This window comes from Neopelma chrysocephalum, unplaced genomic scaffold, assembly GCF_003984885.1.
Source record: "Neopelma chrysocephalum unplaced genomic scaffold, ASM398488v2 Primary Assembly neopelma1_44, whole genome shotgun sequence".
NCBI classification, from domain to species: domain Eukaryota; kingdom Metazoa; phylum Chordata; class Aves; order Passeriformes; family Pipridae; genus Neopelma; species Neopelma chrysocephalum.
In genome coordinates this window covers 8,062,355-8,088,132 of record NW_020897703.1, presented here as the reverse complement: position 1 = coordinate 8,088,132, position 25,778 = coordinate 8,062,355, and the positions used below count along the sequence as shown (strand labels likewise).

Sequence of the window (25,778 nt, the reverse complement as noted above, 5' to 3'; positions counted from 1 at the left end):
GTTATTTAATAGAAACATGCCGCAGAAGGACTCTGAAAAATTAAATATAACTAGATAGGTCTCCTTAACACCAGTGCCTGTCCTCCCTCATTACATACATACTCTTTGTCAAATATGAGGCACAGAAGAGGAGTTGCCCCAGACCTGCTGCTTGTTAAATATCTCAACTTCCACACCAGATTCAGCACGTTACCATCACATGGCTCTGGCAGCTGCTCTGAGAAAAGCCAGTGAGCAGTTGCAGTTCAGCACACAACAAGATCACCCTCTTTTTAAGATTAATACGTTCATTTCTTTAGCAAAAAGGAAGAGCAGGCTATTTAATACATACATCCTCTGGAGATCAATGCTAACATCTAAGCATATGTGCGTGCAACCCATCAACCAGTAAAACTAATTACAAAAATCAATTTCAGATACTTTTCTGAGCCTTTCATTCCTCAATATACTCCTAATTGATTTTTGTTGGAGAATAGGAAGCCTAATTATTATTTTTATTATAAAAAGCAATGCCAGGGGGGGTGGGGGTGCAATGGTCAGTGCTTAACTGGCTCACCAATGTTTCCTACTCAAAAAAAGAGAAAAAATAAAAATAATTTTAAAAAGGCATTTTATTCACAGTTTTGCCACCTGCTGGAAAGATGGAAAAGCCTTTGAAAGGGTGACAAAGCACAAGAGAAAAGCTGGCAGAAGACAGTATGGGGCAGAAGAGGAATGTGACTGGATTGTGAAACACACAATGTGAGAAGGTTGTACCTATTTTTAGATGGGCAGAGATGATCAAGTGAAAAAGCAGTACATTTCCATGAATGATGTACAGCTCCTTTGATCCTAAAAGGTCAGCAGTGCCCTTACAGAGAGATAGTTCAGATCATATCTATATTAGAGATGGGGGAAAAGAGGTTAAGAAGCAAATCCAATGTCCAATCAGTCTTTCTACAAACTTCAAAGCTCTGGATTAGTCCCTAAGGGCCTTGTCTACTGAGCCAGCAGCAGTCTTTAGCATGTAGCCATTCAGGACACAAAAAGAAACGAATTTTTGCAGCATTATGTCTTATGCACACATAAGCACCTAGCACACATCCACAAAGCCCACTTGCCTAGTTGAAAAGCGGAGAAAAGCAAAGCGTGTAGTAACATCCAAAGAAATGGAAATATTCCATTTTCTTCTCAACTTAAGAGGATTCATTTAACAAGTGCCCATTGACATCCATGCTGAGCCCTAAAGGTGGGGAGGAATGTCTTGCTTTATCTCCCTGGGTACATGCAAGACTCCCATCGACAGTGATAAAGCCTTCGAAATTCCATCCCCATTCAAACCCCTTCTCTGCAGGTCTTCTCTGGAGAAAGCTCCTGGATGGTGGGGAGCAGGGCTGGGGGACAGATGCCAGCACCAGCCCAAGCATACAACCCACACTTCTACCCCATTAATTGCCTGCACATCCTCCCCCAGCTGGGCCCTAGGGACAGCAGCAGAGCGACAGGCCCAGGCGGGCACCCGGCAGCAACACCAGTAGCAAAACTACCCAATTAAGGCTCCAGAACGAGTGGGGGGTCGGGGGAGGAAAATGAGAAAAGAAAAACCAAAAAAATAAAAGGAAAAAGAAAAAGAAAAGAAAAAAAGAAAAAGAAAAGAAAAAAAGAAAAAGAAGAGAAAAAATAAGGATGGAGTTGCTTGGCAACAGGAGGGCAGAAGCAGCTGTGCAGCAGGTCAGGCTGGTACCCAGGCGGGCTGGCCCATTAGCACCCCGCATCTCATGCATTTTGTGCTGGGGTCTCCTAGTAACAGCCTGTGCACGCCAGGCTGTTGCGCGCCTCCCCTCCTCTCCTCCTGTTTCTCCCCATCATACGAGGCATCACTGTTTGCCCTAATTACACGTTCTCTGCTGCTTCAAGCTGCCGTTACTTCAGTCCCCAGAGAAGTGGCAAGAACTTTAAAAAAAATGTCCTCTAATAAGGGCTTCCAGTTTCAGATTCTGTGGAGCTCTGTGAGCTCAAAGATGCAAGGTAGCAGCAGCAGAAGGAACACATGAAAAAGGAAAAAGATTCAGCAGTTCAGTGGGTCAGATTTTTCCAGGGCCCTGAGACATGCTTTTTCCCTTTGTTTTTTGTAAGGTATCTAAGAGGACAATGAGACAGCCCTTTAAGGAACATGGCGCATATTTACATCATCTGGAGCAGTGTATCAAAGACACCCGCATTTTAGGTCAATAGTTTCTGAGAAATTCCAGACTATATATAAAGGCAAATAGGCCAGGAAAAATATGAGACATTTAGGGCCTAGAACTGATGAAAAAAATAAAGAGGAACAGACTCCCCCTTTACAGATGCTAACAGTTTAAATGATTTTGCTCCATATTTTTGCTAAAGAATGTGGAGTTTGCTTATTCAAACTAACTATTGCAGTGTTGATGTTTTTAAGCATTTACCATCTTCTCCCTTTTGCCACTAAAAAATCAGAGAAAGATGACCAAAAAACCAATGCAGACTGGCAGAGACAGCACAGGAATAAAACACAAGAGGAAATGAACATAAATTCCTTTCTCTTTCTCAGTTTTGTCAACAACAAAAACGGAAAAGGAACCAGGATTTCAATCATTCAGATATTGGATTTGATTTGGGGGTGGATTCAAAAGGGAAATAATGTGCTTGGGCTTGAAGAATACACTAGCAAGTTCTCCTTGTGAAGGCTGCCCTGGTGTCAAGGCAGAGCTACCTACATGGTGGTAGGCATGTGATGTTTGAAGGAGATCCCATCCTTCCTGGTGCTTTCTCCCTGTCCTTGGGCCGAGGCGGCAGGCTGTACTCGGCAGCGCAGGAGCTCCTTGTTGCTTCACAATGAGCAGGGCTCAGTAAAAAAGTCTTGGCAATGCTGCTGGGCAACCCTTGGTGAACAAAGCAGACTAGTCTCAAGAGCACAAGGCAGTCAGTAAAGATAATTAATTTTACCAGTTAGGAAGGCACAAATGATTATTTATCCTTAGCTCTAAGGTTGGAAACTGCCCAGGTCATTCATGCTGCCAGGTGAATGCAACTGAAGGAGAACACAAATGTATTATGACATTCCACTGCTGGGTGACTGCATCGTCAAGGAGAAAATTTAAAAAATAAATAGGTGTTCTGTATGAAACATATTTGCTAACGCACATTCATAGCCAAACAAAGCCCAAGAAAAGAATCACCTTTGGGATTTATGGGTTTTGCAAAGCATTAATGATAAAATTTTATCACATATCACTCATATGGGAGTTTACAACAGATCATAGCTTAATCCATTCAAGTTAATTTTTACCCCGATATTCACAGATAGAAATCTTCTACTCAAAGACTGTTTTCCACTACATAGGCCAAGTTTTTAGCTAAAGTTGTTACACTGTGGATAGCTCTTCTCTCCCTGCCTCTCCCCAACACACATACCACATTCTCCTACAAAACAAATATTTTTCCTCCAATAGCTAAAATAACAAACAACCACCACACTGGAAAAACACCAAATGTGGAAAATTTCACTCTGAGGAAGGAAAGGTTTTGCAAAGATACAGGTGGCCAACAAAATGTGTACAAATTGAAGTTTATAATAACTAATCTATTAAGATCTCTCTGTGTGTGGTAAGAGTCCAGAGGTACAGAAGGAAAGAATAAATCCCTGCTAAGTCTCTCAATGTGCACTGCCACACAGTGAGTACACCTTTTATTTCAGAATTCAGCTGGGCATCAGCTTTTATCTTGAAGCTCATGCTTGTCATGATTATCTTAGCCAGTATACCTGTAAATGTTTTTTCAGCATTCAGTTTTTGTAGCCCCAGTTTTCAGTCCTGAGTTTTGAAGGCCAGACATCTTAAGGAACAAATCTGCCCAACACAACATGTGGACACCTATCTGCCAATGGGGACTGCCAGGATTGCAAACTGGCCTGCAGTGTTTTAAAGGCTTTGATTCCTACCAAGCCTTCTTCTCATGTATAGAGCTGACCAATAGGAAGATTTTGGTTCTGCAGTTGTTGTCCTGAAACAGGTTCTTTCACCCCACATGCAAGAAGTTGATCCACACACAGAGTTGAGCTATTTATTTACAGTTCTATACAGAAAGGGGTGCTGGGTGACAAATCCACAAAGCTAGGTGTAGATTACCTACTGCTTTAGTGAGAATCTGAATCACCACACATGTTAGGAAGGGAGTAAGCCACTTTGAAATTTTATATGGCAGACATTATCCAATTGATATAGTGTTGATGAAAGGTGATCAAATGTGAAAGGTAATGATATGTTAAGAAATTATCTGTTATCTCTCTTAGGTCAGTTTGCCCAAGCCCCTGCTCAGGTAGGGTTAAGATTTTTGTCAAAATGCTTGAATTTCTGGCTTTCCTCTTAAATGTGTTGCCACTTTGCCCTCAAGAGAATTTTGCACAGAAATGTGTCATGGCTGCCCAGCTGGGACACAGCACTGAATGCAGTTGGGACAGAGTCCAGGCACAGCTCCCAGCGTGAATCACGTGGGACAGTCCCACTTTGCTGCTGGCACAGCAGTGGGAGCAGCAGGCTTCAAAATCCACCTGCCCAGGTCCTCCCAGCTCAGCTTCAGCATTCATCGCCTGCCGGCCAGGTAGAGAACACCTTTGTGACACCACAGAGCCTTGTGTGACAGCAGCACATGATGTCACAGTGGCAATAGTGCAAACACATACAAGCAGGTCCTCCCAGCTCTGCTTCAGCCTTCACTGCCTGCCAGACGAGCAGAAAATGCCTTTGTGACACCACAGAGTCTTGTGTGACAGCAGCCCACAACGTCACATCGCCAACATGTGCAAGCACCTATGGACTGGGAAACCACTCAGTTCAAGTGGTCACTGCTGAACTCTGATCAAGGTGACAGGCCAAGGCAGCTGCATGTCAAGATTTTATCCTTGGGAGAGACCACGATGAGGCTCATCCTGGTGGTCTTCCTGACCATGGTGCTCTACAGGCTGTCTCTGTCACCCGCTGCCATCAGGTGCATGGCTGAAGAATGGATCAGCAGCATCGACCCTTGCAATCCCCAGGACTGGGTTAGGGTCAGGATGGACACTGTTCCCAAGGGCCCAAAGAAACCACCTATTGTCACTGCTGAATGCTCCAGCACCATTGCCCTTTGTAATCCCCAGGACTGGGTCAGGGTCAGGACAGATATCGCTCCTGAGGGACTGAAGCAATCACCCGTTGTCCCAGAGAGTGCAGCCTCTGACCTGCTCTACCCTCTGTGCCAGATTTGGGACTACCTTGCCCGCTGACATGGCCTGGCTGCTCTGTACAGCCCAGCAACCTGTGGGGTTGCTCAGTATGGCTTGTATTGCCTTCTGCATCTGGAGAAATGTGAAGAAACCTCAGGGACAGGGAAGGGGATGGATGTCCTCATCTTCAGTAGGGACTGAAGATGCTGGGAAAAGAGCACCTCCAGGTGGTCCAAACTGTTCTACAGGACGGATGCCGAAACGGGCCTGCTCCTCAGGGCCATGAGGCTTTTCTACCACCTTTACCTCAAAGAGCTCTGCTGAACCTACGAACCAAGGAGACTTGACAAAACAAACAAGCTAAGGCCAGATGATGAGGAAAAAACAATCCCAACTCATCAAACTAGGGAAAGTGTAATTCCAGCAGGGAGAGATCATGACCATCAACTCACAGCACACCGATTCAAGAAACCCACCAACTCAAAAAAGACTGAGCATGCAGAAGCAAATAATTTAACCGACAGAATATTAATTAATGAACTATAACTTGTAGCCAAGGAATATCAATGCCTTTGTTTCTGTTGAATGTTGTGTGTGGGTAGCTAGACCGATGGAGGAAGACCAATTGGCAGTGCAGAGGTAACCACATCTGGGCTGCTGAATTGTGGCAAGACATCGCTGCCTGGGCAGAGAAGTTGACTGTGAAAGTTCATCACGTACATGCACATGTACCCAAGAGTCGGGCTACTGAAAAACATCGCAACAACGGACAGCTGGATCAGGCTGCCAAGATTAAAGTGTCTCAACTGGATCTGGACTGGCAAAATAAGGGTGAATTATTTCTGGCTTAGTAGGCCCATGACACCTAAGGTCATCAGGGAAGAGATAAGAAATACTGATGGGCTCATGATCAAGGGGTGGACTTATCCATGGACACTATCTCCCCGGTTATCCGTAACTGTGAAACGTGCTGCGATCAAGCAGGCCAAGTGGATAAAGCCCCTGTGGTATGGGGGTTGGTGGTTGAAATATAAATATGGGGAGGCCTAGCAGACTGATTACATCTCTCTCCTGCAAACCCACCAAGGCAAGCACTACATGCTGACAATGGTGGAAACAACCACTGGATGGCTAGAGACATATCCTGTGCCTCACCCCACTGCCCGGAACACCATCTTGGGCCTTGAAAAGCAGGTGCTGTGGCAACATGGCACCCCAGAAAGAACTGAAGTAGGACAATGGGACTCATTTCAAAAACAGCCTCATAGACACCTGGGCCAGAGAGCACAGTCTCATATTCCCTATCATGCATCAGCAGCTGCTGGGAAAACTGAACAGTACAATGGACTGTTAAAAACCACATTGAAAGGCTTTAACAACTGAGCAAGCCCTGCCCAGTTAAAGCCTCCATGCACTACAGATGGGGATAAAGTCCCCGTGGTGCATATGAGGAATAAATTATTAGGGAAGACAGTTTGGCTTAGCCCTGCCTCAAGCAAACCTACCTGTGGGATTGTTTTTGCTCAAGGACCTGAGTGCACTTGGTGGGTAATGCAGAGGGATGGGGAAACGCAATGTGTACCTCGAGGGGATTTGATTTTTGGATGGTAACAGTCTGTAATGTTGAACTGTATGATATTGGCTGCTGAATGCCACTGCCACTGTATGCCATAACTACCATGGACAATGAGTATGGACTGATCCAGATACACCAGTCGTGAGCTCCCGATGCAGCTTGCAACCACCCAACTACACACCAGCCCTCTGTGCACAGAAGTGGAAATAAATGAAATACCTCAACTTTGTCAATGTACTGGCTTCTTGCACACCAGGTGAAAGAAACTGTTTCAAGACAACACAGGGACACAAAGATTTTGGTCACTCTCAGAGACCTGTGGATAAAGCAGGTCCCATGCAGTAGTTTGTCACCCGCTTTCTGAAATGGCTGCATTATTCTTTGAAACTGCCCTCATTTGACATCCTTGTCTCTCCTTCATTTTGATCTAGTGCTGCACATTACCATTCACTGCTTGCCATGTGGTATTCAATTGACTTTTGAGAATGGTGTAGGACAGAAGTTTTCCGAAGACACAAACACACTTTCTCCAAAACTGCAGCAAAACAGAGACAGAAATTTTTATTCATGAAATCCACTCTGCATTCTTTGCATCATAAGTTTCCCTTTGGCTATCTTTAAATACACTTTTTCAGCCATGCTAATGCAGGCCTGGCTGGTCTCCCTACTTGCAGTTGGTCTGTGCTATACAGTGGGCACCACCTATGCCATGGTACCTATGGTTTTATTTGGGATCCCATCACCCTTGGCAAAAGTGTGGGAGCCTTAGCTCTATTTAAGTTAGCTTCCATGAAGCCTTATAGTTCATCTGCTTGCAAGTTGCTGCTGCTGGTATGTAGGTATGTGGGACTGTGTCCACATGGGGTGTGAAAGATAGGCTCTGGATTAGGAGAGGTCCATCCAGGCTGCTGGCTACTTGCCCAGATGTGACCCAGACTCAAACGCCCACACTGTGCTTAGGCAAAACCTGATTTTGAGATGAGAGGTAGTGCACTTGGCTTTTCCTGCCCAGAGCACTTCAGCTCTCCCAGTCTGCTTAGGCCCTGCTCATCCAGCATGCCCACCTTAGCCTAAACAGCATTTCTGAGCACACATCTCCAATTCATGCCTGGTGTGACCTCAAATACTTCAGAAGTGATGGCGCTTTGGACAAATGGACAAGAAAATCATAGCTTCTCTTCGTTAATTTGCCAATTGTATCCAGTGTGGGACAGCAGAACACAAAGGGAAATTGGCAGAAGACAAATTGGTGGTTTTTTCTTTGAATATTTCTCTGTGATGTCTATCATTCACCCACTGGATGGGTGCTTCACGAGGGCTCAGGAGTGGATGGACGAGCACAGAGAAAACACTAAATTACAAGCTAGAGAAGGCTCCTCTCCACTTTACCAAGGCAGACTGCCATAACACTTGGTGCACCTGCATTTTCTCTCCTGTAGCTGCTGAACAGACAGCAAACATTCCTTTCTAGGTCTATGGTGAGCCAGAAATCTTCTCACATGGGAAGCAAACAAACAAATAATACCTACTCACATTTTCAAACCCAAACAATAAGACTGTATTGTGCTATTGGTTTGGCAAATGATGGAGCAGAAACACGGGACTGAGAACTCAGGTATTGACAATCAAGCAATGGATGAACACCACTGGTGTCTTAAATGACAAGGGCTGCTTTTAATAGGGGCCGTCCTCCTACTGCCTGAGAGGTTCTCAAAGATTGTTTCCTAAGCCTAAGCTCTTGCTGCATTGAAATGAGGCTCTGACCTTCCACAGTGAAATCACAACACTCCCTTCCAAACTTGCCAAACAGCTAAAAGGCTTCAAAACCAGAAAGTTTTAATGAGCTCATAATCAGGTTGACCTTATTTTAATCAGCTTTGATGAACACTTCTTATGTTTTTACACAAAAAACTTTAAAAAATCCAACACCACAACAAAATACATCTTTCCATTTGGGAAAAGCAACTCTACGCCCCAAAAAAATCCAGCCCTGAATGAAGGTCTTCCTTATACACTCTTCCTCCCTCAATTCCCTTGCTTTCATTTCCAGTGGCAAATTCACCTGTTGCTTCAGGTGCTGTCATGGGAGCTTGAGCATCCTCCATGTCCGTCCATGTCCCCTTGGCAGACTTTAGCCCTGCACACAGCTGTGGACTCGCCACAAAGCTACAGGTCTCTGTACAACACAAAATCTTGAGGTTTGAATTTCATTTCTCCTATGCTACCTATACTGTTCTCCCAAATGCTTTTCCCTAAGTCATTATTCAAAGTCTTGCATCCTGCAGAACTGATGCTGTACTTCGCTATTTGCTTTTTCTTTCTCCTCACTGGCTCTCTGCTCATGGGTGCTACCACACAACACAGAGCAGCAATGCAGCTTCCCATTCATGTGGTATCACTGACACAGAGAGTCTTTATTTTTTCTATTATTCCTTTATTTTATATAAATCTTCTTTATCTGTCATCCAGCCTACTCTCCTCTATTTTGTCTCTTCCAATAAGTTCCAAATTCTGGATATTTCCTCTTTTATCTCCAACACTTGGAGAAAGTTCTTCCCTATTTTTTTAAATCCCATCTCAAAAACCTTCCTGTTGGTTAATGCTCTTTCTAATCTCTTGCATCTCTCATCTTTTTCTTTGCAAAACAAATAGTAATTTGTTTTCCTGCAGGGTGGATTTGTTTGTTTTAGTTACTCTCACCCAGCACTTTGGATCAAAGAACTATATAATTTAAAATAAGATGTCCTGACAATGTGAAACAAATCCCACTTGAATAAGTGCTATCTAAGACTGCGTATAGACTCGTAGCATCCATTTATGTGGGTATTTCCCACCAGTTTAGGTCTTAGAAACCTAAATATAGATGTGAGGTGCCCAACTGCTATTTCTCAGACTTGAGCTTAGGTTGTATCAAAGCCTGATTTTAGATGGATAAATAAAATAAAAAAAACAACTGAACCTTCTGATACTCATAAAACGCAAACCCTAGCAGAACCCCATAAGGGTAATATTTTTATCATTGTCCCAATCTTAAGGATTTCCTGGTCAGTTTATATGTGATGCTTTATCTCTGGCCAGAAAGCATTCGCGCCATCTTATACCTTCCCCTGGACATTACTTCAAGGAAGGCTGATGGGAATGATTTTGTTAGGAGATAGAAATCTCCTCCAACAGTCTTTGATGTGGGAGACACAGCCACATCCCATGACTAATCTTTCCATAGGTCACAGGCCAGCTCACCCTTAGACTTATTTGCATTCAGACACTCTCCAGCAATATCCTGTTTTCTAATTTAGGAAGTACTGATGATTATACATGGGTTTTGGCTCATTCGAATTCCTTCCCTCTCCACTCTCCATTACATTGACAATTCATCTCCATGCATGTGTGAAGGCAGGATGAAAATTTCTGTCTCTCAAAAGAGACAAAATGCCATTGTTTGCTCTGATGTCTGCTCCCTGTGAGAGAATGTGCTAGGGTTGAATTACCATGCCAGTCCTGGTTGCTCCTTCTTTAGATGTTTTTACCTCATCCTCACACTGGCAGGGTGGTTTTTCCAAACCTACAGCTCACCTTTTCCTCCTGTTTGCAGGCCCAGCTGCTACTTCTTCCCTGACGGGCTTCTTTGTTGCAATCTGACAGTCAGTCCCACTGCTGCTCTTAGCTCCTTTACACACCCTTAACTTTAGATGCCTCAGCTTGCTTTGAGTTCAGTCAAATATTTTCATTTCCCTTTCCATACAGACAATGTTTTTCCCTTTCCCTTCCAGATTAAATTCTCTCCCACACAGATGATTGTTTATCCCTCTCCAAAGGTCATCCAGAAGGTGGTTTCATAACCAGTTCGACCATTGATGGGTCTTACAGTGCTGTCCTGATTCTCTTGCAGGCGAGATGTGGGAGAGTAATGTGGGAGATGCACCATGCATCATGTGTGGGTCTGACTGGGCTTGCCAGCAAAGTAAAACCCTAAGCAAAGACTGTTCCCAATCTAGCAAGCTGCTATCAGTCTATTGCCTCCAGCCCAGCCTGGCTCATCACGCAGCAGTGAGGAACAGCAGCCAGCGCCTGTCTGGTCAGCCTTACATATGAACGAAAGGAATGCAACCTCCTTCCGCTGCCTTCCCACCCCCCCCTGCTCCCCAGCCCATGGTTTTCTTGTTTTCATGCATTGCAGTAAATTGCTTTGATCCAGCAAGTGGACTTTGCACGTGCAAGTTGGGTGATGAGCCCGAATCTGCTTCACTGCCTGTTGAACCCCACACTGAGAGCTCTTTGTCTGCCGGGGCACTCGCACCCTTTTGCACAGAGCCCACACTGGCAGATTGCTCTCGCATGACACACTAACAAACCAAAGGAAAATATCTCGCAATCATTTCAGACCCTCTGGCCCAGCCACTGACTAAGCCAAGTGGCTACTAGCCATTGGCACTGCTGGGTTGCATTCGCAACCCACACCACAAAACTCAGCTCAGGCATGAAAAAAACAAAGTACTGATGGAAAAAAGGGTTCCTTGTCCCTAGCCCTGAAGGCTGGAGGGGAAAGGAGGGAGCCCTGCCATTTATAATTCAGTCCCAAATTTCCACACCTATTCCTCTTTCTGACCCTTTCTTTGCAGGGGCAGGAGCTCCCTGTGGGGAGCCTGAAGAGGTTAGTGTGAACAGATTTAATGTCTGGATTGTACCAGGTCTGAATTAAGGCATCCAATGGTCAGTGTTTTTTAAGGGAACAAAGCACCTAAGTAGTACGAAGGGGTCTGAGTGACTTTGTGCTTTGGACTCAAATAAGCTGGTTAGATAAGCCCATCAGCTCCCTCCCCCCAGTTCACTCCAGTTACGCCCCAGATGTAAATGTTCAAAGATATTTAGACAACCTGCTTTCCACAGACAAAAATGAGAGACAGGTTCCTACCTGCTCCCAGGTTCTCCATCAAATATGTGTTTTAACAACAAGGCTGCATTCAGCCCTTATCAAAAAGAGAAACCATGCTTTCTAGACAGCTGTGCACAGCTAGGACAAGGGCAGGGGCAGGGTGGTTATACAGCTCCTAAGGCAGGAGAGCTCCTCATTCAGGTTTGTATTCCCTCTTGTCTTTTGCCTTCCTGCTTTACGCTTTCCTAACAACCTATGCCATCTGCTTAGGACACAGTAAATGGAAACAAAAACACTCCCATGAAGGACTAAATGGTTTAGGGGCAGGTTAAACCACTGATGGTTTAACTGGCAAAATGAGAAGGGTAGCTGAATCCTCTAGGTGAGGTGCTGGGAGTGGGAGCTATGGGCACCACACCTGGGCAGCTGCAGTCCCATCATCTGATAAACATCTTCCCCATCTGCCAGCAAAGGTGGCCTTGCCTTTCTCACCATGTTGAGTGCTGCTGTGGATGGGCAGATTCAACACATCATGGTCTAAGGCTACTCAACAGAAGCATCACAGGGCCAGTGAGAAATGTTTCTCATGGCTGAATTGTAAAACATGAGATTTCACATGCTGATGTTAGAGGGGAAAAGGTTTTGACCTCAGATACTAAATTCAAGCAGACCTAAAGCTGGGTTCAAAAAGCATGCAAAATCTTACAAGGTTTTAATACCAAAAGGTAGAGGTGTTAAGAGATTAGTAGTTTTTGCGAGTGCCCTCCAGGAATCCATTACCCACATCCCCACCTACTGGGTGACAAAACCAGAAAAACTCCACAAGTTCACCCTTTCCGGGCTATTGTGTCAGATCCCTGACTAACTTCAGGAAAAGCTGTGTAAGACTCATCACTTTCAGCTGAAGGGGGAACATGGGGGTCATATCTGAAGAAACAAGACCACTGGGTTAACAGCTCTTATACTCTTCATTTGTGCCTTCATGGAAGCTGTGTTGTCTGCTGAGAGGCCTCAGCTGGGACGTCCCACCAGACAGCTCTGTAGGGGTCCAGCCTCACAGCAGAATTGGTGCTACAAGGAAGCAACCTTCTGATCATGTTGATGCAGATTTTAAAATGATCGCATTACTTTCACTGGCTTTCAAATCACTGGATCAGAGGTGAGGTCACTCCTGGCAAGGTGGCTATCCCCAGTAAAAGCACTAGAAAGTCCATATAAAAGATCAAAACCAATGCCTTTTATGTCTTAGTATGATTTATACTTCAGACCATGTAACTTTTACAGGGCTGCCTAGTATTTGATGGATGCAGCTCTCTTAACAACCCACATATTTGTCTGATTTACTGCATTGGCCCAACGCGTTATTTTCTACCTTGCAAGAACAATCTTGCTTCTAGGAATCTGCCTGCATGATAAGATTGTGAATTAAATGTGCAGTTATCGTAAAAGACCACACATTTTACAGTAAAATTGAGAAAACTGATTACAGCAATCCCTCTGGAAACAAGAATAATCACATGATAAGACAGTGCTAATGGGAATTTATCATCTCTCATCACGTGTGAAGCTTAGAACAAAGCAGCAACGTGTGTGAACTGCATAGCTGTTAATGCCAGTGAATACCAGCCGAAAAGCTACTGAAGAGTATGAAGAAATGAGAAGAGAGTGGGGAATTTGAACTATCAAACCTAAGCCAATTCAGTGTGCTTCAACCAGCTTACAAAGTGAAGCTCATATACAACATTTGTAAATGCTATCCAAAATAACAGCCTCACATCTATCCATACATCCTATTCCCTCTCTACCTACACTATTTCATTCAAACTCCATGTCACTCTTTTACTTGTTCTCACTATATTTTAGCACCAGAGAAGTCCAAGATCATGAGTATCTGAAGGGTATGTGCATCTGCGTGCCTACATGTCTGCATCTACACACACGCTGTCTCATGCACATTATTTCTAAACCATGTATCTAAGATCCGAAACACATTTTTCTCTTTCCCCCATACAAAAGGCAACCAAAACCTACCCACGCTATTTTCTATTTGAAGCAAGTAACACTTGACTAAAATTAACATTTTTAAAGTTGTCTTGGAGAAGTGAGTGCCAAAAACCCGAAGTGGAATGCACACAGTTTTAACGTGAACGATATATCTACATCCCTTAGGTAGCCTAAAATTACTCTGCATCAAGCCCCATAAGACACATGAAACCCCAACAGGTTAATGGTAGGTGGTGAACTCCTCTGTTCTATTGAATAATGGGTACATTTGCTGGCCTCCCATATTTTTCCACTGCCCTGTTTCATAGACAGAAGCCTGGACATTCAGAAGATTTTTTTTTCTTTTCTAAATGAGAATAAAAGGAGATGGTTACAGTTACGTGGCAGGAGGACAAGATGAGAGAAGCATCCTACATAAGTACCTGTATGAGTCCTCTGGTGAGCCTTTAAGTGGGAGCTCTTTGTATAAACTTTCCGGCACCCATTAAACTGACAGCGATGAACCCTCTTCTTGTTTTCTGGAGATGCTTCTGTCCCCATACCTCCTTGTTCACTGTCACTTTGCCCGCTTTTTATTGTCCCCGCAGTCGCTGTTGCTACACCCACTTTTAAAGAGCTGAGTGAAGTTTTCTTGGCCACCAATTTCAATGTCACTGTGCCATCCACCGCTGAGAGAGTCTGTGAGGTTTTTACAAGGTGGCGGCTGAGCTCTGGCGAGGAAGGAGGAGTTAATGAGGTTACTGCATTGAGTTGGGCCTGGTTGACGGCTGTGTAGCCTTCTGTGGAAGAGCTGGTGGACTGCGAGCTGAGGCACGTCTCAGACAGCAGCTTGTCACGTGAGAGGATAATGTCCATGTTGGCGCTTTTGTCACATGTACTCGTCTCCACTGGTAAAAGGATGGGGTCCAGCTGTTGGATATTGTCCTCTGCATCTGGGGCTGAGGAGGCATGAAGGAAGCAGTCCAAATCCTCACCAAAGGTCTCAGAGATCTTGCGCGGTTCAGTCTGAAGGTATCGCTCTAACTCCAGGCATGTCTGCAGAAGGGAGAGAAACCACTGTTAGAGAGAGATTACAGCATAGCTCTCACCTAGGGCAGGAGAACAACAAGGCCCAGAGCCATTCAGAGACAGCACTCATGCACACCAACTCCTTCTCGTGAGATAGTTACACGCTGGGAGACACGAAGATTTGGCACTTGTTTGATGCTGCCGCGAGATGAGTCTGGGAATACCCATGTATTATAACAGAAGCAGGTATTATAACAGAAGTGAAGATACGACAACCAGAAAGCATTCACTTTTCATTAAAGTCTATACACTGTTCATGGGTACCAGGGCCTTCCAATTTTAAGTGTAATCTGTTCAACGGTCACTTCCATATGAAACAATCCTAATGGATCCATTGCCTGGCCTTATGCAAACAAAAAGTCACCTCTCCAAATAACTGCTTCCTCTTCCTTCACAAACATTAACTTTCACTCCAAATTTAACTCAGTGTAGTTGGCTGGGGCCCAATCTGTTCCTAAAACAGGACAATTCTGAAGTGTAGCATTTTAAGATAGAAGACAGAGAAAAACTTCCAGTGACACCACAGCTTGTTTAAAGGGCTGAGAGAAGGAAAGGAGACAGAAAAAAGGGTCTACTGTCAGTTTTAGAGGGATTTTTGGCACATCTGGTCAAATGGGGCTTCCTGTGTACAGGACACTGGACTTGCACACAAACACACATGAACACCTTATTAAAAAGTAAGTGAAGTTGCAATCAAAGAAGCTGCCACATAAAAATGTGTTTCTGCATCTCCACAGCAGTGATCACCAGTACGAGCATGGAGGGAGCCTTCTACGTGAATGTGCCCTATTATGAGGTGCCCTGAGCTTGCCCAAATAAAGTCTCCAGGTACCATCACACTGCCCAATGTTCTTCATAGCCAACAGTATAAACTTTTATTGTTTATAGAAAACCGTCTGCTCTAGTTTCAGGAGCTTTTAATGGAGTTTATTAGCACTGTTTTTCATTTCTCACTGCCTGAAAGAATAGCTGGCTAATACCACCGCTGTGATTTCACAGGACTTGGATCAAACTAATACTTTTTAGAAACCTCTGAAAACTACTCCTCAGAGAACACTTCTAGAGATTTAAGAAAGAGATTTTAGGCAAAAATTTTGAGTCTACAGGAGCTGGTGACCCAACTATATCTCAATCTGGAGAGTCCATCATCTGATCAAGAAATAAAAGCTTTGTATGACTAGAGGAGAGACAGAGACTTCTGCCTTCTGCATACAAAGGTCCCATCAACAGGAGCGTAAAGAGGCCCCACTCAGCTCTCTAGGAGCTGCCAGGTAATTCAGGCTTATTACTTTCAAAGCTCCTATGAAGCAGCACTGTTGGTTGCAGATACAGTGTGGTGGGATGAGTTTCAGAGTTCTCAGCAAAATCTGCCACACTATTATCTGTTGTTTCCTCTTAAAATAATAGCTGATTATAGATCTGAGCTGTAGAGATGGACTTGGACAGAAAGCAACAGAACGGCAATATATGCAAGCGAGACATGCCGTACTTCAGCATGTAGGTTATTTTCAGAGGTATGAGACTGTCTGCACAGTCCTGGGGGTGGGACATTTATCAATTGTACTTGCCTTTAGCAAACTTTCCATTTTCTTTATAAGGTGCATTTCTGGGACCATAAGAAACAACTTTAGCTGGAAATCTGGTCTCTCCCCAGATAAACCCTAATGGGTTTTGGGAGAAGCTTTCCAACATGCCCCACAGTCTTTCAGGAATAAACCCCATCGCCAGAAGAGGCAATGCTTTTCAGTTCGCCACATCATGTAATTTGGGCTTTCTGGTCCACTTAGCCTTCATCTAGTGGGGCAGAAACAGGTTTAGGGGCCTAATAAATAAAAGGCTTCCAGAGGAAAGAGCAAGCATAATCACAAATTAGGGGTGGAAAGGGGGGCAGCAGGGGGGACGAGAGAGAAGGACTCAAGGCCATTAAATCTGATGACAGTGACATGAAATTTCAATTGCTGTGGGATCAGAAAGCTGCATGCCAGCTCTGGGCTGCCCGTGGAGGGGAGGCAAGCGGGAGGTGCTGCTCCTTTAAGGCATCACTACCCCATGACAACAATAGTGGGTCTGACAGTTTTTTCCAGCTTCACCATTAATTTTCCATAAAGAGCAGTTTCTCGATGAGCCCTTTTCAGGCAAAGCCTGATGCTTCAGAAACCTGTAATTATTCCTGGCTCCCCCCTCCCGCAGCCACTGCACCTGTGCCATTTCAAGACACCAGCTGGTCATGTCTTGCCTTCTGCCTCTGAAATCCAAAACCAGTGGATCAAGCCCATCTCCCCATAGAGGGGGGAGAAAAACAACTCCAAGAAACAATATAATGAGGTCCCTCCCTCCCACCCCCCTCAGCCTCTTCACCAAGTCAATAGCGGGGAAGAGCCTAGCAACACTGAGCCAGAAAAGCCCTGCACCTAATCTGCATGGCAGACAAAGCCTGGCGAGGGGCTACAGCCACAACCCTTCCTTTACCTCCTGCCAGGGCCCTACCTGCTGCTGCATTTGCCAGAGCAGGCTATTGCCGACAGAAACAAAGCATCTTTCCCCATATGCACTTCCCAGCTTCTGCCAAGTACCTTATGCGACCTTCTCTCCTTGTGGTCCAAATCACCCAGGGAGTGGTGGGGAAGGGTTTAGAAACCAGCCTGCTTTCTTCATTCCTGCCCTGGCATGACAGTTTTTAGGTCAACTAAGCCCACCCCTTGCCTTGAGCTCTGAACTGGAGAAACCAGTCAGGCTGAGACCACCAAGGTTCCCCACTCCAGCCTGGTGGACCATCACAAGAGGCAGGAGAGTTCTCCACTTCCACAAAGCCATTTGGCAGCAAGTACATCAGAAACTATCAATTTTTTTTTGTGGAAGCAGCAGGATATTGACCACTACCCACAGATACGAACCCAAACAGCTGAATTCAAATGATGGTGAATCCCTGTAGATCTCCTACTTCCACTACAAGTCTGGTAGGAAAATGGTTCAAGAATATCAAAGACAGTAGTGAGATGCTCTTGTCATAGCGCTGCTTGGATGTTCAGCTTCTCCTTAACCACTCATGCAAGAGAGAGGGAGCTTTGTGTAACACACATGACATTAAGTCCAATGATCCTTTGGTTGCTACGTTGCAGGCAACTTGGTGGGTATTAAACTTTCTTACCCAGTGCCTGCAGGATTTACAGCAGTAAAGACTTTAAGAATTGCAATGGGAAGAAGATGGTTCCCTTCAGGAACACAAAAAGAAGACCAGTAAGACTGCTGTTTGCTGTCAAGACAGTTTCACAGACTAGGGATAAAAAGTGACCCACTACTTCAACCCATCTGCCCTGATTAATGAGGGTCATTCTCCTTGCACCTTGCTCCTCAATTTAACCAGTTAAAAGAAATGATGATTCATGGCTGACAAATAATAGGATGTGACTTTGCAAGACCCCACATACTTGCAGAAAGCCAGACAGAAAAGGATGGCAGTCTGGCAGTGGACAATGCTGTCAAGGCCTTAGTCCGATTTTTCAATTTTGGATACAATTGAAAAAAGGCTCATTTCCCCAGCAAAGGAACATTTCTATCACCTCCAAGAAACACTGTGTTTTCTACCTGTAACTCTGAACAGCTCTTCTCTCCCCGTATCATAATATCATCCCAGTTCTCTGGGGCACATATAGCAGCAGAATACATGTAAACTGCACACCATGACACTTCCATGTGCAGTACCAGATCCTTCAGACAGTACAAGACAGCTACAGCTACAGTACTGGTGTCCTATGCCTGGTAAGGACCTACTTCTTGCTAGACCTTTCAGAATTTGTAGTAGGAAAAAGTGTTCAGTATGTCTCTCAATTCAGAAAGGTATGACCTCTAATCTAGCTGTATTCTTACCCCTAGAGCCCATCTAAAGTTCATACACTGAAAGTAAAGATTATTTACCAAATACATTGAGTACACCCACCACTAGGAAATACAATGCAAGAGAAACCCCATGTGTACCTCTGATAGCAGAGATGTGATACACATGTACCATTTTCAGCACAGCTTAGCAGCTACCTAATTCTGAAGCCAGCAGAAATCAAGTTTTGCTACTAACTGCAACAATAACATGACAAACCCCAGATTTAACAATCCCTCCCAGACTTGCAAATACTCAGTTTGGCTCAGAGAGCCTAAGTTTTAGGGAGTCTGTCAGCTGTCCAGGTTAAAGCGCAACCCAGAACATTCAAAATCCAGATATGAAGGAGCTGGAGTCACTACTCATGATGTTCATGTTTGACTTCATCCCTCTCCCCCAGAGAAGAGTCAGGAGGAAGGCTCTAGCTGGGACCACCACCATCATCCATGTGCCAAACCTCAAGGCATTATAAGGTACCCAATGCCTCTGTCTCCCCTTTGGAGAGCGATGGGGGAAAGACATGGCTGTAGGCCAGGAGCCTTCGCAGGGACACAAGTTTGGCATCTGGGTTCAGGTCCAGACAGCTCTGGAAAACCTAATTCCAACTGATGACCCAAGATAAACTCACAGTTCCCAGGGTATAAATCTAAACTTGCTCCAATGAACTCCAAAGAACTAGTCTTGGTTGATAGCCATGTTGTGCATTGGACTTTGACCCATACATACAGGCTTTTGAAAAATCACAGCTCACTTCAGAAGCACCTGCCTATGCTGTGAAGTCTTTAACTCAAACTCCTGGGCATTTTGCACAGTCAAGACAGGACAATATGGCAACAGTAAAGTTCTGCCAAGGGTAAAAGAAAGCCCAAACATTTATAATAATTTGAGGACAGAAAGTCAGGGAATACACCTTATCAGCAGGTTCACTGAGTTCCTCTGTTTTATTGATGCTCAAATATTTTATAACATCTCGATTCTGAATTTTTCTAGCAGATCATGAGAAGTTCTTATCTGGAAGTGCTAGTTACTTTTAAGTGCCATTTTACTGCAGATATAATTGGACATCAAGCACTGGACTTGGAAGTTATCCAACACCTAATTAAGAGGTTGGATACTTAGATCAGGCTGTGACAGAGAATGAAAATGTCGAATGTGGTTGACAAGCAGGTCTGATCTACCAGCTCTGTTTACAGTACTTGGAAGGATTCTCTTTGTAATTTACACAAGCAAAGCAGAATTATACATGCAATAGTGAAGGTCAAATTTCAACCTCCATCACGACCCCATTGCTTTCCACTGCCAGGTAAAAAAGGGGCTTCATATCTAACTTTAAATAACTGTGAAAGTCTCAAGATTGCAAAGGAAGAGAAAGTATCCTCAATCTGAGGACAATCCAAAACAATAATACTAAGGGTAGTGCCGCCACAGCTCACTCAAGCTCAGAGCAAACAGTGGAACCAGGTCCAGTGCTTGGTATCAGTGTTTCTTTCTGCAGAAAAACAGCAAAAGCTTTGAGCTACAGTGGCACTTCCATTGCTGACACCAGAGGCAGAAATTAAACTGGATGTTGTGTGGCAGCCCTGAAGTTAAGAGGCATAATAGATTCGAAAATTACCTGCCTTCCCTGAAATGCCATACTATTTTTTTCCTTGACCCTAAAACAAGATTTGAAAGATGCATCTTCTTCCCACTGCCAAAAACCTTCATTACTTCCTGAACAACAACGACAAAACCCAATACTCTTGCCCATCTATTCCAAGACTGTCATCTGTTCCCGCCCAGCTGCCAAAACCTCCAGCTTTTCCTCTTGGCAACCTCTATTGGGCAGTTGCTAGTCATGAAAAAGCTGCAGCACATCAGAAGCTTAACATTTGGGACAGCATAAAATAAACAGAATTTTAGTATTAAAATAAGTAGTTTGACAAAATACACTTGGGAAAAATGGAAAACCACAGCCTGAAATGAATAAATAGTAAGAAAAAGTTTCAGTCAATAGCAAATAATCTCTATTGCAAAGGTTTTAAAACAAAACTAGTCATGTGCCAGCACATCTTGCCTACATGTTTTATAGCTCACTGAAAAAAAAAATGAGAGCTAAAACCACTTTTCAGGTACAATAATAAGACACTTACTGACTTGTTGTAAAGCTACCTTGTTGTAAATGTTTGCATGCGTGTTTCTAATTCCTTGTATATATGAAGCAAATCAAGTTAACTGAATGGTCAACTAACAGGCTTTTGCCAAAAGTAAAAAGCAGGCACAGGCATCGTCAGCAAAGACCATATGATATCCAAAGATTTGTCTTTCTGTGGTAACTTCATCATATGCCTGAGCTATCAGGCCAGTCCTCTTTAACACCAGCTCAATGGTCACACTGGCCACCAGAGTCTGCAATGGACAAGACTATTAATTCTTGACTATGCTACCCAGGACTCAAGCTTCTCTTTGCTAATTTCTTCAATACAATAATGGCCTGTACCCATTTTCCCTCTTGGTCTCAGCCCAAAGAATGAACTGTTAAGGAAATGTATTTAGCCAAACCAGCCCATTCACTGTTATTCATGCACAACAGCACTCTTAATAAACTCTCCTACCACGACCCAGATGGTTTTCTCCCTGGATGTTTTCCACTTCTCTTATACTTCTCCAGAGCATAAGAAATGCTGAAATCAGAAACCTCAAATGCATTCCTCAAAGATACATTTTAAAGTAAAAAGTTCTGTGGATTTAAAGGACAGAATCACTACCTTCATATGAACACAATTCATTTTCCTGTTGCTCTGAGCATGATGTAAACAGAATTATCAAAGACTTTGATCAGACTCTAAAGCTCAAAGGATCAAAATCCATTTTACCATAAATTAGCAATTTTCACCGGCAGAAATGGGTGGTAAAACAAATGTCTCAAACAGACATAATTCTAACCAAGGAGTCAAACTCAAGATTTGTTACAAACTTAGTGATAATGAAATATATCTTTATCTAACCAATACTCTTCTAAATGAACAAGCTTAATTTGTTCACTAAAAATCTGTGGTATTTGGGCCCTAAGCATAAAGAATTTCAGTGCACTGGTTATGAGATACTGAACAAAGGACTGCAGCTAAGCGTGGCTGAATTTGATAGGCATCTAGATAAAAAAAGAAAAAAAGGATGAAAGAAATCTGCAAACACTGAACCAGGGCTTTGGAGGGCTTTTGTTATTTTTTTGACTGTTTAATAAAGATAGGAAAAATATCTGCAACCAGTCACGACAACAAAAAATAGCATCAATGTCAGCAAAGGATTAAGGATAGCCAAATCATGAATTCAAAAGTGCAGGCAGTTCATAGCGCTAGTATCAAAATATGATAAAAGCCATGTGTGCTAGTACACCATCACATGCTCTGCATGCTGCCATGCTACAGCAAGTAGCCATACAATGATCACTTGAAAAATTATATATAAAGTAAGAGTGTTTCAAAATGTTTCTGAAGAGAGCATTTATTTATTTAACTACCTTGGGCGGCTTTGAGTAAGCTGGCTAGTGGCCCTCACTACAAACTTTTCTCCAAACTTCATCAAGCATGTATTTAACCTGTTGTTGTCCAGTTCGGAGGCAGCTTTAATTTAGCATTATAAATAGTAAAAAGGTACAATTAGCTCCTTGAATTGCCAGCCCTAGCTCCCACTGAAATCAAAGGATCAGGTTCAAAGCATGCCCCAGAGTGTGGTAAACTTCTCACAGGAAATGGATATGCAAGAGCAAATGCTGACGGCTGTGGAATGTACAAAGCAGAGCAATATTTTAGGTCTCAATCCTCAATTAAGATTCATCCTTAGAAAGTATTGCAGTGGGGTTACACAGCAGAATTGGATTCCTTGTAATTACTCTGGTTAGGTTCATGAATGAAAAAATGTACGCTTTAGAGATGTTTTATTAACAACCAGAGATAGCTTAACATTTCCTACTCAACAGCTGACACAAACGTATACACCAATTGTGTTTGCGCACTCTCAGGCAACAGCATATTCATAAGCACAATTCGTCACAATTAGCTTATGAAATCAAACCTGGAGATGTGATCAATACACTCAATATACGGTACATTTCGTAAGAGTCCTGGCTTGTGAGTCATCTCGTCTGCTCTGACCTAAAAATATATTAAACAAGAGGATGCATAACACTGAATTCCTAACCCAACAATGTGCAATTCCTCAAATTGACTTTGTGTGATCAACATTTTTGTGCTGGGACTACTGTATCTACCCTGTACATGACGCCCATTCATTATCACATGTCAGGGCTCAAAAAACCTTTTGTATGTTCCCTTTTGTATTATTTTTGGCTGTGGGGAGGAAGAGGTGGGGACCTGTCTGGGAAACAGGAAGCAGGAGGAAGGAGGGGAATGCGTTGTAGAAAAAGGGCAGAACAAAAAAGAATAAAAGAGCATTTATACAATTTCTAAATGATAATAAACATATAGGACCAAAGCCTGCCTCCAGCCATGTGGGGAGCGGCGGGCTGTTTGGCTAAAGTTTAAACTTTATTGGGAGCACAGCAACTGTCCAAGCACGTTTACAAAAAGCCATTTGCTGCTTTTTTCTTTGATTTTTTTTTTTAATCATTTGGGCAATTTGTTATCGTACAAGAGCAAGAAGATGCATGTGCTACTGTGATAAATATGCCAATCTGGGCAAGGAAAAGAGAAGACAACAGACTTGAGTTTCACCGTTGCACAGAGAAAAAAAACAGACTAGAAACAAAGCAATGGGAAGCACAACCGGATTCTCAGTTGGGGTAAATCAGCACAGAGCAGCCCTTATTTCATGGTTCCTGTTTACATCAGCTGAGGACCTTGCCAACACTCAAACTCCAAGAAATTCTGCTCTTGATTAGCCCCATCTAACTCTGTGGCTTACACTAAGCAGAATTCTACATGTTTTTTGATGGCTGGAGATGGTTATTTTATATTACAAATATCGTCTGCTTTATTAGGAACAGTGTGACCCAAATGGAAAAATAGGAAGAATTTAAAAACAACACCAACTTCAGACATCCTGATACTTGGATTTGTTTCTTTTCTCTCCCTCTTTCTTTTTTTTTTTTTTAATTTTGAGTAGTCTGTATGGGGTATTCACAAACTCGTTTCTGCCACTTCTAGGCCAGAGTTTTCATCATCTGTGCACAGAAGCAACAGCCTTCATGCTTGAATGTCCCACTGCAGGTAAATGTGTGTCTCACTTTAAAGCCAGGCACCGTCCAAAGGATGCTCCCCTACAGTCAAGAGTGTTTTTAACTGCTTGTCTTTTCTACACTGCTCTGTCAAGGCTCTTGTTCCAGAACTCTAGCCACCAGAGATTTTGATCAGCCTCAAAATCTCACAGGCAGTGCATTCAGGCTGTTACAGACTCTGATAAAAGCAGCATGGTCCTCTTCAACAGCAATTTGCAAGAGCATGTTGGTAAAAAGCCTGCCCGTACCGGCCCAACCATTTAGGAGCAACCCAGGCAGCTGCCCACAGGCATCTGAGGAGACCTGTATCCCCCAAATGCATTAGATTTAAAAAAAAAAAAGGAGACCGGGCACGGCCTTTTGTGGATATCATTAGCAACTCAAGGTGCACTCTCAGAAGTGGACGAGGCACTGCTCGCCCCTCATGAAAGGATCATGAGATCAGCCTCCTGTAAGTGCAGCTTCCAGGCAGTCTGTACAGCTACTGGTTGCAGCATGGCACATGAAGCCAGGACATCCCATGGAAAGCCCTGCCACTTATTGACTTGAGAAAACTCAGCAGGTCAGATCCCAGTTGCTCAGAGTCAGCACACCTCTGTGAGCCAATTTACACAACCACGGCTCTCACACTGGCTCACTCTCTTCAGTCTGTTGGCTGTGGACATCCACCCAGTTGTTATGATTTTAATATGCTGCAGTATGAAAGTGCTATTTCAGGACAAAGTTATTAATAGCAATGAAGCCAGAAAACAGCCTAGAAGGAATGCAGTGTCTTGGCATTCCTGGAAGATACGACAACTTCCCAGCATCCGAGAAACCACCATGGTTAATTCAAGATGTTTCTGTGCACAAGCCTGTCTTTTGTTAATATACGATAAGCCACCATGACATGCCTTCATACGAAAGCCCGGTAGGGGTACCAGCCGACTCCCAAGTCCACAGAGACTACAATGAAGAAAGGCCCAAAGGGTGGTACTTTGTTACTCTAAGTAGGCTGCTGAAAAGCAGAGGTTGGGAGCTGTGATGAAGCATCAGCAGAAAGAGGTCAGAAGAAGCTCTACACTTCCTGAAGGAGGTGAAGAATGGAAAAGGACCTGTGTAAGCCTTTCTCAGAAACCTGTCTGACTCTAGGACCTCAGAGAGGCTCTAATTTTCAGCCTTCCTTCCCCTACAAGCACTCTTTCCTTCCCTTGTTTCTTCACACTGCATCTTCTCAGCAACACTCTTTACTCGGGCAGGAGCCTCACAGTCAAGGCAAGTCACTGTCCCTTTTCATGCTCTCTCTTAAACCTTCTGTTTCTCCTGGCAAAATATTCTTGGAAATGTATTGGAGAATACTGTGGAAAACACCAGACCCTGCCACAAGTTTATGTTGGCACTTTTCCCCTAAAACTAATGGGGAAGTTCCCAAATTAATTCCAGGTACATCACTGAGCACAACACTCACCGACCGCTACCTTGCAGAGGTGATACCCTATGAAGGCATCTCTCCACTGGCAAGGCTCTTGGCATCCCTTCTGCCTGCACCCACACTGCTGACAGGTTTTCCATGCTTTCCAGCCCCATCCCTAAGTATCCTCCTTGAGCAAACCGAATGAAACTCAACATTGTGTCTTTCCCTGAGAGGAGACGGCTCAAATGATGATGCCAGGAATTGGAAGATGTCATGGTCACAGCACTACAGACTTATCCATTAAACCACCATAGAGAGATCCAGCTCACTACCAAACATGCACTGCAGGGAACTTGGTCCCTCACCACTCTCCAGAAAGGAAACAAACAAAACCCACTTACCAACAAGCAAAAGAGGAAACATATTGTAGTCATTATAAGCCCAGCAGTGGACATGTTATCTGGCATATTTCCAACTCCGACATTTAAAAAATGTAGTTAGTTTACCTTAAGAATCCTATTTCCCCCAATTTCTCTTTTCCACTCTACTTAAGCCCATAGAGCATCTCC

General features: G+C 43.8%; 1 protein-coding gene across 4 annotated transcripts in view; it reads right to left on the bottom strand.

The window, feature by feature from the left end:
* The window catches only part of KLF7 (Kruppel like factor 7), a 62,135-nt gene that overhangs the window by 16,694 nt on the left and 19,663 nt on the right, over positions 1-25,778 (bottom strand). For all 4 annotated transcript variants that reach the window (XR_003533480.1, XM_027678308.1, XM_027678310.1 and 1 more), the window contains one exon: positions 14,082-14,694. Coding sequence is in view for 3 of the 4 variants with exons in the window: in XM_027678308.1 (XP_027534109.1) it covers positions 14,082-14,694 (613 nt within the window). In the remaining variant the exon portion in view is untranslated. The remainder of the gene's footprint in view (positions 1-14,081; positions 14,695-25,778) is intronic.